Raw genomic sequence first — 20,796 nt, 5'->3', positions numbered from 1 at the left:
CCTTTTTACGGCATTCATCTGGGTTTAATACCCCAACTCTGTATTAATTTTTTTTTAAATATTGTTTAAAACTTGTTTCTTTGCTCTGTATACGCATCCCTTTCTTTTTTTCCATCTTTTTAAACTGCCACCCTCACACTAAAGAGCACTTTTCACCCGAGTGGTGATAACTGAGCAGTAACGGAAGATTATATATTATTGGATGGTACAGAGAAAATATATCTCGCGCCACTGTTCGCAGGGCTTCTTGTACATTAAGATAAAAAAATTGGTTGCGTTGGTAGTTAAAAAATAAATTTTCAAATTATTTCTTCTAGCGGACGTTCAAACTTAGTTTATTGACATCGGAGTGATTTACTTTTCCACAAGACAACTATCCAGGAAAAAAAAATGAAAACCCATCTCTTTCGAAAGGGGTGCAATGCTTATAATTATTAAAAACAAAAATGGAGCGAGTCTTTCAGTATTGAACAGTGATGTGTAAGCATCTAACCTTGGTACGAGCTAATTCATGTGTTCTCATGTTCATGTTGCAAATAAACTTATAATACAAAATTCGGACACGAAATTAAAACTTAGAATTATTAAAAATAATGCCGGGCGTAATAAACAAATTCTGGTAAACTAAACTCTGGTAAATTTTATTTAAATACGTCACAAAACAAGGAGAAAAATATTGAGTTTTGTAAACTAACTCTTCACTCTGAGCTTTAGACTTCAGTTTATACAATTTCTTATGTACCCATTTTTTTTTTTAAATCTCTCTTTCTTACTTTTAAAATGTAAAAGTACTCTGTAATATTTAGTTTTTGTGGTTGTACAGTTTGTTTGTATACATGTATATATTTGTATTAATTGACTTGTTCTATATCCCGGAGCCCTTACCTCGATATGGGATCTACAGAACAAAAATTGAATAAATAAAAAAATAAATCCGCTTTTCAAGTACCTACCAACATTTCTGGATGTGAATCGCACACGTATGTCCTGCTTCCGCCGCTAGAATTCTCTGTCTGAATCGTAAACGTTGCTTGCCACCATCACGCACAGATAGCAGCACGAAACAGGCGAAAATTTTAAACTATTAAAAACGTATCCGATAAAAGCAAAAAGAACTTGAAAAAATCCTATACCCCGACTTTGGTCCTGACTTTCGACAAGGTATTTTATAAAATACTACCCATCTTGTTAATACTATTAAGTTTCAGCACACGTTAGACGTAATGCTTTTATGGTACCTATTACTAAAATATTAACCTTAAATATTTTAAAACAAATTATGACACAAATTAAGTGTATGTGTATTTGTTTTTGCTTAAACTACTCAGTATGTAAGTACTTCCTACAAACCTTAAACTTATTGAGCTGATTCAACATTATTATAATATTATTAAAAAATAAAAAATAAAATTTTCCAGTGACGAGGTTTGAACCACGTCGAAAATTCGCCCTTGAGATGTATCATCATTATTGCAATGCCAGTTTTCTTAGGTATTTTAAACTTATTACTTTTTACTATGGCTATTTATTTTTCCAAATATATTCCAAAGTGTTTTCACTATCATCAACTTTCATTTTGGGACAACAATACGTTTGGTATGGGATCGTCCATTAAACACGTGAGGTTCGAAAGGGGGGGGGGGGGGATGGTGTCGGGAAAAATCACGAAATATCACAAGGGGGGAGGGGGGGTGTAGAGAGATATCACGTGTATTTATTTTTTCGCGTGATTTCTACTAAACCGAAAAGGGACGCGTGACCTTGACTCGCCGTAGCTAGGCAACAATATCCCCGCCCGCCGCAACATGAACCACCCGGCTCGGCTTGCCAGTCGCCAGTAAGACTGTGATTTTGGCGCCGAATACATGCGTAAATCACATATAAGCCTTTCCTTTATTATTTTATGCCAGTGAGAATAAACCTGCAACCTTAATGTGTGTCTGGACATTTTTATCACTGTGCTTAATTTTCCAGAATTAAATTAGATTATACCTATATTTAAAGATAATATTCTGAAAATTTTAAAAATATTTTGTACCAAAAAATACACGTGATTTATTGGGGGGGGGGGGGGGGGTAGTCTGAAACCTCACCACAAATCACTAGGGGGGAGGGGGGGTTGAAAATTTGCTAAAAAAACATCACGTGATTAATGGACGACCCCTATGTACCCTAGTGTTTACGAAAGTGATTATATGCGGGTTTATGTTGCTACAAGTGGATCCGCCATCTTGATGACTTCGGCGCCGTGGTTACGCATTTCCGTTCATTCGACTTCCGTTCCAAACACAAAATTACTCCTTCTTAATGCCCTAATCGATGGCTAAGATGTTTAAAAATAAAAGAAAAAACTATTTATGTTACGTCAGCCTTCACCGTAGGATAAAAAAAACATATATTTAAATAAAAATTATAAAAAAAATTGGTTGTCTGTAAAGTCGGTTTACGGACGATAGTTTAACGTGACAACGTCATAACAACACAGTGATGAAATTATTGATCCAGAAGAAAAGGAAATATCATATTCGGCCTGAGACTGAGCCGTAATAGGTTTTTGCAACCAAACCATTTAGGCATTAAAAATATTATATTCTTTGAGGAAGAAATTTTTTTTAAATTTTTCTATCTTTTGTATGATAAAATCTACCTCTGTATAATTTTATGAATAAAATCGAATTATTTTTATTGAAATATCACTATTTTGTATGGATACAAAGTAGTGAAATGAAATGTACAATTTTATTAATAAATTTATTTTTATTGGCATTCATTAATTCAAATATATTTATTACTTTTGAAATGTTGCGTGCTCCGTATTTATTTTTACAAGTACAATAATGAACGTATAGTGGCGGCGATTCGATCCGTCAACCGTTGGATTGATAGTCAGCCATGCTAACCGCATGGCCACGAGGCCATTTTACAAATAAAGGTTTCAGATGTTATATATATATATATATATATATATATATATATATATATATATATATATATATAAATATAACAATTTTGTTCACGGTAGGGGAATAATATTATTTCGTTTTTATAACTCGATTTTATAACAAATACGCATCCCAAATACACCAAACTTATTTATAATGTGTTACAATATTTTCTAAAACATTGTGCAAAAGATCCCGGGTGTAATTTGAATTATTATGTGTAACTGTAAAACACCATTGTTGGTTCAAAACGTATTTGAATATTCAAAATTACTTTTAAATAACCGTACCGATTGTGCTGAAAATCGGTGGACGATCGTTAAATTACATAATATTAATAATTCAAACGACGAAAATATGATTGAAAAGTCAAATCGATGGTTGTTCCAATCGAGTGGAAGAGAGATGCCACGCATGCGTGCAATGAGCAAACAGGACACATCCGTAGTGGGACGTCCGTAGTGGGACACTTTTTCGTGCGTGCAGCCGGCGTTCATCGATTTATTAGAAGTTGTCACGTCAAAAAAATTAGAAATACTTTTTATCCAACAGGTTGGTTTGCGATTAATTGTTAGTATTTTTTTAAGGAGTAAATATTACAAAAGGGGGTTTAATTAATATGTACGACAGTTTTTTTTTCTTTGCTTACAAATTAAATTGTATAACATGTGTTTCTATCGCCGGTGTGAAATTACTTAAGAAATATTATACGTTTACGGAACCTCTCTTATACAGGTAGTAGGGTAGGTAAAATTCATTCAGTATCTTTTTTTTTGTCTATTTTCGGCTGTCCTTGACCTGCTTATTAGGCATGCCGGCCGCTGTCACTCTGGCTACCTGGAAACGTTTAGTCCCTCTGGAAGTCGTCCGCCCGCTGGCCAATCAAGCCGTGACTCTCGGGCGAAAGTGAAAACTAGTCTATAGGCCACCCCGGCTTCTGGGCCAGTGAGCAGTTCCTCGAACTCCTGCTTCCACGATGCCGTGACGTTGTTGTTTTAGTCGGTACACTGTTGAAAATGTTCGTCTTGAATTTACGTCGCCGCTATATACTGGTGCAACATCAAATATGTGTGTGTGTGTGTGTGTGTAAATGCATCGCTCCATTCATTGGGCTGTCATGTAGTTATTAGCTATAAATTTTCTTGGGTTATAGTTTTAATCAGTGTATCTCGCAGTTTGGTTAACACGATTTTATGTTATTTTATATGGGCTTGCAATTCTTTAAGAAACCTCGACTAGTTCAGTTCTCCATGTATTCTTATTATCACAGTGGGCTCCAACACATTTGGCTAATGACTCGGTGCTCATGTATTTGAGTTTTAACGGGTTCACCAAAGACTTTTTTGGTTGATAGAGACCTGCAAAATTAGCGGTTTCGATGGCCTTCAGGATAGACTGCACATACCCCTGTACAATCGGGCAAATAACGCCAGTTCATTGGCTGCCGACTTTTAAATCGTCTCAGCTGGTTTGTCTGTGATTCTATCCGTCTTTGGTTCAGGGTTTATAACTGGTTGAGTTTCGTCCAGATGAACAGTAAGCCAATAGCAAAATTATCTGAGAGGTATATGTGTTTGAATTCTAGCCTATCACCGAATGAATCCGCGAATTTTGCAGGTCTCTACTGGTTGATATACAGGCGAGTCCGAGTTCGGTTGCAGGTTCATCCTGACAGAATAAATTGAAAACAAATATACGATTCATGGTCTCAAGTGCTTCCTAAGGCTCGTAAACGTATTTGAAGTCGAGGCTGAACAAAATTTTAACTGTATACAAAAGAAAAAAAAAAGTATTTAAGAAAGAACATCGAGCGTCTGAATTATATTTCATTGAACGAAGTTCTGCCAGCACCGCGAATTATGTCGCTGTAAGAAAATTATTTATTTCAATGTAATACTTGGCGCGTTACTGCCACCAATTATTACAATGAACTGATTTTGCTACAGCAACAGAATTCGCGGTGGTTGCAGAGCTTCGTTATATTAAACATAATTCAGACGCTCGGCGTTCTATATAAATACTTTCTATATGTTAATGTTTATTTATATTAACATTGAAAAAACCTGGGTGACTTTTTTTTTTCAACTTGGTTTCATCGGAAAACCTGATCCAAAATACGAGGATCGGGCGCATGGTTTGGACCGGGCCTCGAACCCAAGTCCTCTTGAAAGCGCCTCCTTTTGCTCGGTCCTCCGAGGACGCACGACGTTCGGATGTTTCCCGGTTGAAGGCCAAGTCCGGCCTTGCGCGAGTCACATTAACAACAAAAAATTCTACAGTTTCGTGGTAGATTGCGGCTCTCGTTGCTAGTTAATGTGACGATTAGTGAAATATATTTACCTATGGTGCGTAAGCCTTTCGTGTTTCCGAACATATAGCGAAGGCGTGTCTGTCCATATTGAAAATTAAGTATTGCAAGATGTAAAGTACCTAAATATAGGTGATTAGTTGATATTTAAAATAGTGCTTCTTGACAACTCGTTCCACTAATTGATTATATATCCCAACATAGCCATGCGCAAGTCACACTATTTTTTTTAAATCTTAGATTTAAAAGTAGTTATTACAACAATTCGTATACTGATTTTTAACTAACAAAAGTTAAAGAAAAACTAGTCACCAATTCCAAACATTAAATATATATTTTTAGGTCGCTGGCCATTTTTTGTAGGATGTAGGTCGAGGTAAGACTGATTTGGTGTGCGCACATTTTTTATAAAAGTAAATTTTTAGCATAATAATTGAATGAGTAAATAGGTAACTGAATGTGTAAGCGGATAACTGAATGTGAGCGGATAACTAAATGTGAATGTGGGTAACTGAATGTGAAAGTGGATGACTGAATGTGAGCGGATAACTAAAAGTGAATGTGGATAACTAAATGTGAAAGTGGGTAACTGAATGTGAAAGCGGATGGCTGAATGTGAGCGGATGACTGAATGTGAATGTGGATGACTGAATGTGAATGTGGATGACTGAATGTGAATGTGGATAACTAAATGTGAATGTGGGTAACTGAATGTGTAAGCGGATGACTGAATGTGAGCGGATAACTAAAAGTGAATGTGGATAACTAAATGTGAATGTGGGTAACTGAATGTGTAAGCGGATGACTGAATGTGAGCGGATAACTAAAAGTGAATGTGGATAACTAAATGTGAATGTGGGTAACTGAATGTGAGCGGATAACTAAAAGTGAATGTGGATAACTAAATGTGAATGTGGGTAACTGAATGTGTAAGCGGATGACTGAATGTGAGCGGATAACTAAAAGTGAATGTGGATAACTAAATGTGAATGTGGGTAACTGAATGTGTAAGCGAATGACTGAATGTGAGCGGATAACTAAAAGTGAATGTGGATAACTAAATGTGAATGTGGGTAACTGAATGTGAAAGCGGATGACTGAATGTGAGCGGATAAACTAAATGTGAACGTGTATAACTAAATGTGAATGTGGGTGTAACTGACCGTGAAAGTGAGTAACCGAATGCGGACACACACGCCCCTGCAGCTCTAAATGGTCCGTGTGTTGAATCACTGGGACGGCGGTGTCAGATCGCCCGCCTCGTCGCCGGCGTGTGACCGGCCCTCGGGCCGTGGTGGCTGTTGCAGAACTGCCCCACCAAGGCGGAGGCGCGCCGCAGCGCCGCCAAGATCGCCCTCATGAACTCCGTGTTCAACGAGCACCCGTCCAGGAGGATATCCGACGACTTCATCGAGAAGGCGGTGGCGGAGGCCAGGTCCTCCTTCAAGGTGAGGACCCTTCCTCGCACTCCTTTGCGTTGGTCATGGGCGTCGCAACCGGGGGGGACACACGTCCCCCCCCCCCCCCCAATAATACAAGTCTTCAATTTCGTCCCCTCCAATAATATATTTAGTTTCGTAGTTATATTAAAAATATGATTTATGTGATATAACCCATATGTTGCGCATGATGCATTTAGTCCAATCGTGGTAATGTGAGCACTTTTTAATTCTATCTTCGTGTAAAATCAAAATCAGGTCCGATACCGAATACAGATATGTTAACTGTGTTTTTACAAATTTGTTCTCTGAAAATATTTTTTATAAAAAGTAAATTATTTATTGCAACGAACTATAATTAGAATATTTAGGAAAGAAAAATGCCTAAAAAACACCTTTTTGCACCTTCAAACCCCAAGTTTTCCCGGGGGCCGCTTTTTTTCCCCAGGGGATGGATTTTCCTCAACAACTAAATCAATTGAAGTCCCCCCAAAAATGTATATATCCTTGCGACGCCCATGCGTTGGTGATGACGAGAGAGAGTTGCAGTGGATTCATTTCCATAGGTCATCTGCACTTTTCGGAATTGACTCGTATTCCGATGGACTCGGGTTCGCGATTCCCAGTCAATCCATCTCGATTTTGGTGATTCGTGTATTCCTGAAATCACTCCAGGCAAATGCTGGTCTTGTTCTCTACTGTATACCGTGCCGAAGTTTCCTTGGACTGTAATGTTGAGCGTACACGCTCAACATGGACCGATAGGTATTCGAGCCCATGTTCTTTACTTCCCATCCGTGATGTTCTTGATTTTTGTACTGGAGTGATTTGTTCTAAAAAAATGTGTTGATATATGGAACGTTATTTTGACCTATGTATTGTGTGTGCCTTGGGTAAAGATACGTAATTAAATTATTGATATTTATCACTTGTGTTTTTAAAACTGTACCTTGAGTCCTTAAATTGTCCTTAAAAAGGCTTTTAAGGCACAACCAAATATCTGTCAGATTCTCGCAGTAATATATCTTGGAAATAACAGAAAACCTTATGCACCACTCCAAATTTGCAAATTTGCAGAGAAAAATAATTAAAAAAACTGAAGTAATCAACTTTCAGCCTTCAGTTACAGTTGCTTTGATGCAGTGGTCACACCACTTGTCTTATACCAAGGCAATCCATACTTTAATCCCGGCGTGGTCATTCCTGTGGAAACATTGCGGACAGGTCCCGCATTTCTTCGGCGTTGTCCGCTTCTGTGCTTTTAATTTATTCCTCCATTACATTTCAACCTTCAGTAGACCTCAGAGGCATTTTGCTTCCAAGCTCAAAATACTTCCCACAAGTCTGCCTTACCGCTCACACAGAATAAAAATCGACACGAAATTTCCCGTCTGAGGCAGGGTCTGCATTCATGGAATGGAGCTGACACACACAGGAGCCGGCTGCCCTACACGAGGGACAGACCTGTCTTTCCGACCAGATTGTAGATTGCATGAAGTGAGATAGGTATGGAGCAACGACGGAGCGAATTGGTGGGGAAAACGGGAGTATCCCGAGAAAACCCACATACCACGGCAACGTCCGCCACGTTTCCCACTTGCGCAAAATCGTGGTTCGACCCCGCCGGGAATCGAACCGCGGTCGCCTTGGTGGGAGTTAAGTGTTCTGACCCCTCATTAGTACCAGCAATGAAATGTTGGGTGGTTTTTTACATTTACATAGTTGCAGTGCAATTTAGTAAGCTATTGTGCTAACAAAATTGATAAGTGTTGTCATTGAAACTATCACCCTCCAAACTTTCCCTTTCCCAATATTTCCAGTGTGGTGTCTCAGTGCATCCTTTTTACTAAGGGGGATCGGTCCCCTCCATCCATTTTGAGTTTTTTTTAATATTGTTTTTTAATTCAGTTGTAGTCGTAATATTTTTATTTTCAATTCAGTCCAATCAAATCACAATTAATATTTCTTCTGTCCTTCCCAAGTTCATAAAAAAAAAGCTAGAGTCAATTTTTTCAACAGTTGTAACCATAGTGAAAAGTATCATACAAAAAAATAATTGTCTCTGAAAATGTGTGACAGAGAATCCTGTATGTCAATGTAATGTTGAAGTGGTGGACGATACAGAGTGGTGTTGTGGAGTTGTGTGTGCAGGGAGATGTGCATTGGTCGGAGGGCAGGGACGCGGACGGAGGGAGACGCGAGGGTGATGTTTGGGCGCAGGGCGACCCGGAGGAGGCGGACAACCCCAACACGGGCATCGGCGCGTTCCGCTTCATGCTGGAGACGAACAAGGGGCGCACCATGCTGGAGTTCCAGGAGCTGATGACGGTGTTCCAGCTGCTGCACTGGAACGGCAGCCTGAAGGCGATGCGCGAGCGTCAGTGCTCGCGCCAGGAGGTGGTGGCGCACTACTCGAACCGCGCGCTCGACGACGACATGCGGTCGCAGATGGCGCTGGACTGGATCGCGCGTGAGCAGGAGAGCTCGGGGGCGCTGGGGCGCGAGCTGGGGCTGGCGGAGCGCGAGCTGGACACGGCGAGGCTCGCCGGCCGCGAGCTGCGCTTCCCCAAGGAGAAGAAGGACATCCTGATGCTGGCGCACACGCAGGTCAACGGCTCGCTGTCCAGCTAGTGCCCGGCCCGAGCCCCTGTTCGCCGCAAACATCCACCACGTTCTCATTACGGAATAATCCCGCAGGACACTTAAATTATTTATGCGGACGACAGTGAATTTTCGCCTCGGAAAATGGGGCCGTGTTTTTTTTTTCCTCTCTGTCTCCAGAGCTAGTTCCTGCGCTGTACTTACTTACTAAAAGAGCGCCGAGCGTCCACGAAAATTCCCATCCGTGATGTTCTTGATTTCTGTGCTGGAGTGATTTGTTCTAAAAAAAAAAAATGCGTTTATATATATGGAACGTTGTTTGGACCTATGTATGTGTTTGTGCCTTGGGTAAAGATACGTAATTGAATTGTTGATATTTATCAATTGTGTTTTTAAAACTGTACTTTTGAGTCCTTAAATTGGCCTTAAAAAGGCTTTTAAGGCACGACCAAATATCTTGTCAGATTCTCGCAGTAAGATCTCTTGGAAATACCAGAAAACGTTGTACACCACTCCAAATTTGCAATTAAAACTACCACATTATACTGGAATATAAACTGCCTGTTAATTGAGCGTCCAGCTTCCAAGTCTTGATTGAATTCGCCCTTTACAGTTTTAGGCTTTGGCGGTTTAAGAAGTGTGGAAATTCCGTGTTTCACTTATTAATGAGCTATACTAGCAATGAACGTTCAGACATTTTTTAGACGTTCTTTCTTACACAATTTTGGTTACTTTGACGACAGATTAAAAATACATTAATTTAAGTTATTTTTACCACCCGCTAATATAATATGTAGTTTTATAATTATTCATTGCAATGGTATTTTCTAAGAATAATCTGGACTGTGTTAGTGGGGAGTTAGTATGTACTTCCACCTTTTTGGATTAAAACATTGAATCTCGAAATTATTCAAAATCGTATACCGCATTTAAAAATAGTGTCAATTTAAAGCTCTAAATGGCGGATTTTAACACGTCTTATATGTTGGCATGCAATATACACTCCAACGGGCATATTTCCAGTATGTTAAGTTCTGGAGGTGGGTGTACCATAATTATTAAGACATTCCGCTTAGAATATCTGTGATTTACGTTAGCATGGGCAGCCACAAACTAGATGGATGTTGGAGTTGATAGCTCGGTGATAAAATCAGAGATGTTGATCTACTCTAACAGCCCTAAACAGATGTTATTTGTATATTGTAGAGCGGATTTGTACAGATTTCCTAAATGTGTCTAATTGTTCTTATTATACCAATCTCTATGATGTTCATATTTCGTTTATTCACTATTTGAATGCGGTGAAACCAAAATTTGTACATTAACAAATTTTCGTATATTAAAGCAGGAAGCTATTTAACAAGAAAACATTTTTTTGTCAGTAGCGCTGAATTTCATACCGTTGTCGCCATGTTTATATTGGCTGATAATAATGTCCAGCTGTACGTATTTTAAACACAAAGTACGTTAAATGTTATTATACGTAAATTCAGTACGTTAGCAAAAATCTTTGCAGGTGTTCATGAAGTTAAGTGTGATGTCTTTCAGTAGAACATTGCAGTATAGTGCTACTGTATACATCTCGGCACCGTATTGTAATGCCGGTATTGTGCATAGATACCCTTAAGTATCAAAATGTAAAATATTTTTTGTTAGAATGCATTGTGACCTGTGATTGAGTTTCCTAAAATACCTGCTCATATGCTCATAAACTTTCAAAAAAATTAGAATTTCCTGCCACTGTTGGTAGGGGTATGTATATTTCTGCTTTTACGGAAATGAAACTTGTACTTCTTGAGTTCGAGTAGGATGATCTTATAACCATGTTCTTTATTTCGAATGATTAATTATGTAACCCATAGAAGTGGAAATACGACGGTTGTTCTCTTGTTTCATACGGAAGCTTTGGAGGAAACTTGGCAGAATGTTTGTTTAACCAAATCAATGTTGGAAAAACCACATATGTCATTGATGTATTGCCGATCAATTGCCTCTTGATGAGTGGCACACGATACTTGATATTCAACCAACTTCAGGAATAATTAAACAACGCAGGGATTTGTACAGATTTTCTAAATATGTCTAAAGTTTTCTTACTATACTCATCTCTAGGATGTTAATATTTTTTTATTCACTATTTTTAATGCAATGAAACCAAAATTTGCTCATTAACCAATTTTCATATATAAAAGCAGGAAGGAACTTCATGCTGACTTTTTATAACGTGAAATCCGCGTGACGGTTACAACTTTACTTTAATTAATTAACCTAATTTACTTTAATTAATCAACCTAATTAAAGTAAACGTGTTTGTAATTCTTCCAGGCTCACATGCAGTCCTTCCGTTGTGAGTTTAATGCAAAAATTCTTTCTTATTACAATAATTTGTTTAATTTTTAATTTTTTCCCCTTGAATTTTTCACAACGAATTGAAAATGATGCATATGTTGCTCTTGTTCAGTTTTTTTTTTTAATTTATTTTGGAACTGGAATTAACAACGCAAGCTCATAACCTAGACGATGCCACTCAGTGGAAGATTCCAGAGTGACTTCTAACACATTGTGTGAGGAATAAGGGTTAGCCAGTGACAGGACTAAACTTTTCGCCTGTGGCGAGCCGGCAAGAATCTGTCTGAACCCACGAACCGGGAAATGACAGAATATTTGTCGCATGGCGTTTGTGCAACTCAGCACGGAAATTAGCATTATGCCAAAGCGCATTCATAGACTGATGGCGGGATGTTGTAAAAGTAAACATCCAGTGCTGAAAGAAAAGCTTAACTTGCAGTAACTAGACATTGAAAAGACACCTTGCTCAGCGAGATTTCCCAACATTGCATGAAAGTCGTTCCCGTAGTGTTTCAAACATGAAATTTCATTTTTATGATGTCTATAACATTTTTCTTTAAGAATAAAATATGTTTTATCTGTTGTGTTGAGTTTTTAAAGTATTGCGAAATGTGTTTAACATCGCAAAATTTTTACGCCAAAATCACAGTGAACATATTTGTTTGCATGCAAAGCAAAAGGTCCAAATTTCAATTAAACAGTTCGGTTTCCATGAGTTAAAGAAATTTGCAGAAGCTGTGAGTAAAAGTATCGTTTGATGTTCTGCCAGGGCCTGCCTCTTAGTATGCAAGCTCGGGTGACAGATGCAGCGAAAACGTCCGTCTTGACGTGTGGGCTTCATGGTTATTTTGTAAGACCGATTTGGAACATCAGTGCGACTTAAGACTGTGTAGTTTGATCGTGTCTCCTTCTGTACAATCTCCCCCCCCCCTTTTTTTTTCTTTCAAAAATCTATCTTAAGATCTGTCCATGAATATGACAATGATTTGTAGAGACCCGGAAATTTCGTGGATTCCTCTGGCCTCAGGAGAGAATTCAAAGTTATAGGTGTGCTCGACCCATGTTTACTTTCCCATTGGTTGATTTCTTAGCGAGAACATTTTTATGCTTGTTATTTGGCACTACCTGATTCGCTTACTTCTCTCCTAGCTGGTCATCATTGGCTCACGGTCGTAGAGGGGCGTGTCCAAACAATTGCGTGCCAATCATGAACCCACTGCGAGAGTGTGAAGGTTTGCATTCTAGCTTGCGAATAAATTAATCCGCGAAATTTCCGGGTCTCTGATGATTTGTTAAAAGATACAAACTCAGTGAAATATGGTAGCGAAACGTAGGCGAGTACAAGCGAGTGGTGTGTACGCGTTGTAGTTTTCATTCCCGACGCGGTGAAGCAGCATTATCTTGTACGCGAGTCCTTCCTCACCTCGCCGTTCTCGTTGGACGCTGTCCAGCGGCCGCCGGGGACGCGTCGCGACGCGTGGGTGCTCGCCGCGACGCCGATGTCAATGCCGTGGGAACCGAAGGTCGCGCGCAGTTCTTGGGGCCTACCTCTATCTCCCCCCTCCCTTCCTACTCTCTCTCTCTCCCCCCCCCCCCTGCTACTGATCCTTGTCGTCCTCTCGCGCGATCTCTCCGTGCGCGATCAGGGCGTCGACCCGCCGTCCGCCTTTCCCAGTGGCGGACACGGCATATCATTTCCGAAGGGGGGATTTTTGAAAAAAAAAATGTAAAAGTCTATACTTAAAAAAAAATTGCATTGCTATTTAACACTGCCCGCTGACAAATGGGCGTACGGTAGTAGCCGCAGGTGACGTGGTATCTCACACAGCAACAGTACATACTGTATACACTGATATTTTGAGAAAAAAAAAAATTATAACTTCGGGAGGGAGGGAGGGAAGGTTGTATATCGCCCCTATCCTCCCCTCGGTTTTCCGCCACTGGCCTCTCCGCCCTGAAGAGGACATTTTCATAAGTATGGCCATAATTATTTATCCTTACATTCGATTCAGATCTCGATTATAATGTGAACATTCGATTAGATTCGTCTGATTCACGGCATAAAATTAATTTCACGCTCCGCAAAAACGGAATTAGCAATATTTTTAAAATTTTTACCCCTTCGGAAGCAGTGCTACAGCTGTACATGAACTGAAATCAGATGTCGACAGACCGCGGCTCGCTAACCGCATGCGGCTATTTTCATAGGATTTCACAGCCCTACTACTCACTGCGCTGCCACAACGCAATAGAAAAATACAGAACAAAATCAAACGGCACAATCACGACGCATGTCCTAGACCTGCGCGCGCACCCTAGCATCGCCCCGCCTCACCACCGCTTTCGACAAGGTGATTTTTTTTTAATTTTAACAATTAGTTAAATAAAAGAATTTAGGTTTTCTCGTTTTTAATCAGTAGAGTATTACTAATAACTACCGTGTTTTTTTCTTTAAATTTTTTTCTAACCAGCCTTCATTTTTAAGACATTATGTTGAAATTGTGAATAAAATATTTTGTTTTTATCTATTTTTTTTATCGTCTTCAAAATTCCACGTAGGCACAGAGAAAATATACGTTGCTGCTCTCTAAAAAAATTGGAGGATCTGTTTACTTAATATTTGGCTCATCTCACCCATAAGTCTGCCGACCCGTGCCTTACACCAAGAGTCAGACGCGAATCACCTCCTACTCCATCCTCGGAGGCGGGGGTTCGTTCCTACAGGAAGAACCTGATATTAAATTCTGTCAGAGATTGGCCTTGGAATTTTTTTTTAAAATATTTGTGGCCTCAAAAACTGAAGTTTAATAGTTTCACACAACTTTTGATGAAAGAAAAGTTTAACCCAAGAAACTAAGGGCGGTATTCCAGGACACAAAAAGAAGGGTTTAGGGGGTTGAACATGCTACACCCGTAATACCCTAACCGTATTCCAAGTGCACGAAAGTACACGGGTTGCCCTTTATTTTTAGGGAACGAACTTTTGTGTCCTTTCCGTTGCCGATCTGTTGCCCAAATTCCGCTCATTAGCAGAGCTCACTTTTACGTTGATATCGTCCAGATGGTGCCCGCGTCTGGCGCCATTAACTTGTATATAGTCATTTTTTTGTGATCATTGGGGTGTGCTAAATGAAACTTTATGACGGCGAAACTATCCCGGAGTACATATTTTTTATGCTTTAATGGTCATAACAAGAGTACTTGAAAAAATTAAAAAGGCGGTTCTGTTTTAAGGTCGACGGTGCTGCTATCTCTAGTAGTTTTACCGTAATAATTGTATCGATGGTTGCGAAACGTCCGCTAGAATGCCATGAAACCAGTTTATAGCCTCGCGCACGGGCGCCGTTTATTAAAACGTTTGCCGATTTGTTCCCACTATTGGGACTCTGGTTTGGACGCGTTCTGGAATGCGGCCCGCGAGTTGTATCCCGACAAGGCAGTGCTTAGTCGCTAACCTTACCCGGATGATTGGACTACAACGCTAAGTATTGTCGGTGAACGTAAATATCCCCTCCAAAAATGAAATAAAAATGGATACGCGGCCTCTGGAGCAGTTCTTTGCTCGGTGGTCTCCGGCCGGCGAGCCCAGCGCCGACTGCAGGACAAGGGAACCGCGCGGACGGCAGGCCTGTTCGATCCCAAACGTCAGAGACGCTGTCTCTCCTCGAGCTTCCCTGCCTTGTTTTCCTTCTTCCTCCTCCTCCTCCTCCTCCTCCTCCTCCTCCTCTTCGTTATCCCGCCCGTGCGTGCGCGTGTGTGCATTTGGGTAGGGCAAGGAGAACACGGCGGGCGCTTTGTTTGCCCGGGCGGTTCTCGGAACAGCGCGGACGACGCCGTCGGCTCTTGTGACGGAGGGAGGGGGGGAGGTCGGAAGAATGCAGTTGACAGTCGAGCCGAGGGTCGTACGTTGACACCCGTTCCTTCCGTCTGGCGCGGACAGGGGGTGGACACACCATCAGGTTGGGGAAGCGAGCCCCCCACTTTTTTTTTGTCGTCGCTATTCGGTAGATCGAAAACGTTTTTTAATGCATCTTGAATAACTGATGAGAACCTAATTGGACGCGAAACATCAGTATTAAAATACATATATTTTGCAAGAACGGGCAGCAATTTATTAAATGATTGAAGAACTTTTTTCAATTATTATTGCTATACGATTAAACGCAAACTCAATTTTCCATATTGTCTCTTTACGTTTCGTCGTGTTCTTCACATTATCGATGCAACCCTTTCCTTAAGCTTCAGCCGGAAATTTAAATCTGATCTACGTGTCAGAATAAGCGTAAAAATTTTTTTTATGTTTTAGTTTTCCTGTGAGAACACGTAATTTTCTCTTTTAAGTTGAATTTAGTCTGGTTACCATCATTTATCATGGATAGTGTGTGAGAAAGAGAGAGGAAGGGAAAGAGAAGGAGGGAGGAAAGGGATAGATGTGAATATACTGGAAGAAGGCCTGTGATGGATTGTTATTATTTTAAGCTCTTTTCGGGAACAGAATCTAAAAGCCGCGTGCTAATTCATTTCTAAGTAAATTGCGAAACGCTTACCTTTTAAAGTGCCAGTTTCGAAACCTGCTCTGCCACTCATCACTCATTTATGGAAGAGTATGTGTCCCTCACCAAAGTCCCATAAACCTGTCAGCCTCTCCCACCCTCCCTCCCATTTATCCTTCTTCTTCTCTCTCTATTTCCTCCCCTCTCCCCCCAAGACAGTCTATGGTTGCATCCCCCCCCCCCCCTGTCCCCGTATCTGCCCGGAAATTTGATGGGACGCGAGTACGACGTTGTCCTCACCTGCTGGGACTAAAAGCGTGGCCAGAGTTGAAAACCGTGTTTTCCCGGACGTAGCTGAAAGTCAGTGTAGTCCCTCGCCGACAGGTCACGCCATTTGTGAGTTATGTAGCTCGGCGGGAATGCTTCGACGCTCCTTATCAAACGTTCGTAGTACCAGCTCAGCCGTTGAAGCCATCTGTCACGATCCGAAATACGTGTTCGCAAATGCTTCCCGTGTCGCCAGTGCAGGACTTTTCCTGAGCGTAGCAGAGCATAACCAGTATTTTTACCCGAATGGCACGCTGTTAGTAATTACATTAAATTTACGGATTTTTCAACGAAGAATTTAACTCAAATAAACGATGAGTTCTCAAAATTACAAATAACTGAATCTTCGTGGAAACTTCTGCATCGTATTTCGACTTCCGAGTTGCATGTTTCGTTCTAAACAAACGTAAACCGCGCACTTAGACAAAATAAGATTGTTCTTACTGAAGACTTTGCCAGATTTTAAATGTTTCATTAATATACAGAGAATATGCTTTTGGATTCGTTTTCAAAATAAGTGAAATCTTGTCCGTAAATTTACGACGATAGCCGTAAATTGACGAAGATCCCTGGATCATTTGTAACCAACGTTTTTCGTAAATTAAAGGTGAAATTTTTTAACACTGCGTGTGATGACAGTGTTGGAGGGGGGGAGGGGGGAGGGTTTACCTTTACTATTACTAAAATATTTCTTAGTAACAATGAATTTTTTTTTGTATTTAAGCTTAGAAAGTAGTTTGGTTAGGCATTAGAAAACGTGGGATTTGCGTTACTGCTTTCCCTTTGTCGCCACTTGATGTCATGATCATAAGCTGAATGGAATCTTTGCCAGTTGTGTTAGACGCACAGAGAGGTAGCGATGAAGTCCCATTGAAATCATTCTTTCACCAGTATACAATTGTCAGAATGGAATATCATGCTTCTTTCAGCTCATTCGTAGAAAGGAACGCTGGTAGGGTTTGAAGGATTAAAAAAAAAAAAAAAAAAAAAAAGCCTACCATATGCGTAGCGGAACATAGTATTTTAAGCTACTAGTGATATATTATGATAATAGTTTGCAGCTTATGTGTTTGAGCACTACCAAATTCTGTCCTTGCATACACGAAACGTTCTGGATGTAACATGATCAATTTACTTCGTTATCCGCAACAGAACATGTCATTAACGTAGCGTGTGCTTTTTTAATGTCAACGGTTAGTTAAGTGGTAAATTATGAAAATGCTTCTTGACGTTCTGCCAAGTTTCCGTAGAAATCTGTTGAAAATAATGTGAAAAAAGTGATTGTAACATGTTTAATAATATTGTAAATATGCTTTATGTCTTTCTCTTAGGGTTAAGCTAGTTCTGTACAGGGAGAATAGTGTACACTGTACTTGTAAATTTTAGACTTAATAATTGTTATTCTCGACGAATAAAGCTGTTGTCAGTTGACTGAGTTTAATTTTTGTGTAATTTTTGTGAAAGAAATTTTAAGAAATAAAAAGTGGGACGTTTGAAAAAATTGAGAAAAAAATGATAACACTCAATGAGGAGCATACGTCCTGGCCAATCTGTGATAAAGGTGAGAGATTTGACTTGTTGTTAAGAGTGCATATCGTTTTTATTAAAGCGAAAAGAGTGAAATGTTTTTTTTTTTTGTAATTTTTGTAAATTGTTTGTAAATGGTGCCATAAATATATACATGCTTATTTAAAAGGACAGCTTTGTAGGGTGTCATACAGAGATGCATCGCTTTACTTCCCCATGTTTATTATGTAATTTTGTGTTTTTGATAACGTTTGCTGAATGTAATTGCTTAACCGATGTTGCAGTTGATTATGATATACATGACGTAATAAAGGAGGCTGGTGACGGTTTGTGTTTGTTTAATTTCAAATACATATCTAATGTAAAGTTGAGTTTGCAAGAATTTATGTAAATATGTTTAGATTTATATTTTTCTCTTTTATAAATTAAAAAAAAATATTTCGCTGTCTATCTATCTAAACTAATTATTGTGAGTATTTAAGTATAAAAACAGCGCAACATACCCAACTTCGTCGTGCTCAACGACGCACACAGTTTCTGTATGCCGTAAGAATTGATATTGTAGAATAATAAATTTTTTTTAGGCATAAGGGCACCAAATACGTATTTTTTTATACAGCATGATTCTGATTTCGATCGAAAAACCTTGGCTACAGACCACGAAAAAATGTTGGAAAAATACATATGCACCATGATCTAAAGTGCTATTGAAGTTGGAGCAATGGCGGCTTCAGGAAGACCTCTCGGGCAGGGCTCTCACACACAGGAGGATGCAGTTAATAATCATGACATTGCCCTTGGGATATTCACAAAATATATGGTCTCAAATACTGAAAATTAGTATTTTCGTACAAATTTAGATTGAAAGAAGAGTTTAGCACATTAACTAAAGTATTTAAGTTAACATTAATATTCCCTACAAAGAAATAAGAAGTAAAATTTGACTCGGAAGGGGCTATCGCCCCCTGCGCCCTTCCTCTGGAGCCGCGCTTGAGTTGGAGCCAAAAAACAGGTTTATTTATTACAAATCATAGACAAAGTACATAAGAATAAACACCAAGCGGTATAGTATTTTTTTCTTTTTTTAACAAATTTGTACATATACTGTAAAACTTGTCGCTGTCGTAAAATGATTCCATTGCAGTAATTGGGGGGGGGGGGGGGTGTTTGCACACGTCACATTATTTATGGGAAATAAAGGTGTTACCCAAAGTTATTTCAATGAAATAATTTTATTACATCACCAATTTTTGGCGGTAGTGGTGAACTTTGTTCATTTCAACATTATATCTTGATGATTTGGGCAGTATTAAAAAAAGACATGCGGATAAGGTAGAGAATAAGCACTGCTTAGTTGGGATACAATTGTAACCTAACTCGTGGGCCGTATTGCAAAACGTGTTCAAACCGAATTCCAGTAAGGAAACAAATTGTCAACCGTTTTAATAAACGGCTCCCTGCGATAAGCTAGAAACTGGTTCCAACGCATTCTATCGGACGTTTCTGAACCATCGATACAATTGTTATTGCAAAAATACTAGATACAAGAGCAACATCGCCCAAAAATATAAGCGCCTTTATAATGTTCTCAAGTACTTTTTAAGTTGCTATCATTTCTTGGTAGGACTATTAAAGCGTACAGAATGTATTCCAGGATAGTTTCGCTATCATAAAGGTTCATTTGGCACACCAATACTCTTGGTACGTCCCCCGATTATTACACAAATGACTGTATATGAGTTAATGGCTCCATACGCGGATACCATCTGGACGAAATCAACGAAAAAGTGAGCTCTTCGCATGTGCGAAATTTGGGTTAAAGATCAGTAACGAGTAGGACACCAAAATCCGATCCCTAAAAATAAATGACTGCCGTGTCCAATCGTGTACTAGGAGTACCGTTAGGGTACAGGTAGAGTAAGGTGGGGCAAGATGACGCATCTAAGATTTTCATGCATTTTTCTCGCATGTAAAATCCAATAATGACATGTTACTTTGGTTATATTTAGTATATTATATTTAGTTTCTTATACTATGACAACATAAACGTAACATCTAATCTAATTATAGAAAAAACCTTTTGAAAAATGTAATGCAAAAATGCACTTTTACCCCATAGTGGGGCAAGAGTGCGTTTTAAGTGGGGCATAAGTGCGCAATAATTCAAGCCACACACAAACTGCTACAAAAGTAAATGGAAAAATTATAAAAGTTTTTATACATATTTTTATCCAATTAGTTTCATTTTTATGGTTATAAATTCAGCTACTACTTTGACATATCGATAAATAATAACAGTTTCAGTAGTGACTAGTTCAATTGTTCATATGTCAAGAAGAAGTGATAAGTACTATCATAATTAAAAGTAATTGTAGACTTATCTGTAGACAAGGTTACTTTAACAATAATCACAAACAAAGTTGCCAATATTCTCATAATCAGAACATGATTTAAGCCACCATTCCATACACACACTACACTGGATCCAGTCCTCTGATGGTGGATCACGATATTGTTCCTCACATGCTGGACAAAAAGTATCAGTTCTCAAGATTTCCTCTGTTGACTTTGATTTTACTTTCGTACTTAAACACTTTTCCGCTGTTGTAGTTTCATACAATCTTTTCTTCTGTCTTTGCTTCTAGTTCTTCTTTAAATGGCGTTCCAGAAACAAAATTCGGATTTCTTCCCCTTCTTCCTACGATTCTGTTTTTCCTTTCTTCTTGGTAGGGGCAAAATATCTTGTAGTGAAACATCAGTTCTTGGTCCACTACAACAGTTTTGATTAGGCGACTTCAACACAACAGCTT

At 39.3% G+C, this 20,796-nt stretch overlaps 1 protein-coding gene across 3 annotated transcripts in view; it reads left to right on the top strand.

Annotated features, from left to right (window-relative positions):
- The window catches only part of LOC134530242 (protein limb expression 1 homolog), a 229,074-nt gene extending 211,623 nt beyond the window's left edge, over nucleotides 1-17,451 (top strand). For 2 of the 3 annotated variants that reach the window (XM_063364921.1, XM_063364923.1), the window contains exons 3-4: nucleotides 6,558-6,698; nucleotides 8,910-17,451. In XM_063364921.1, coding sequence (XP_063220991.1) covers nucleotides 6,558-6,698; nucleotides 8,910-9,320 — 552 coding nt within the window. In that variant the 3' untranslated portion in view covers nucleotides 9,321-17,451. The remainder of the gene's footprint in view (nucleotides 1-6,557; nucleotides 6,699-8,909) is intronic. The other variant, XM_063364922.1, reaches the window with a different exon arrangement.
- The last annotated feature ends 3,345 nt before the right edge of the window (nucleotides 17,452-20,796 follow it).

The sequence above is a fragment of the Bacillus rossius genome, chromosome 3, assembly GCF_032445375.1.
Source record: "Bacillus rossius redtenbacheri isolate Brsri chromosome 3, Brsri_v3, whole genome shotgun sequence".
In the NCBI taxonomy this organism is placed as follows: Eukaryota; Metazoa; Arthropoda; class Insecta; order Phasmatodea; family Bacillidae; genus Bacillus; species Bacillus rossius.
This window is presented reverse-complemented; position numbering and strand designations above follow the sequence as displayed.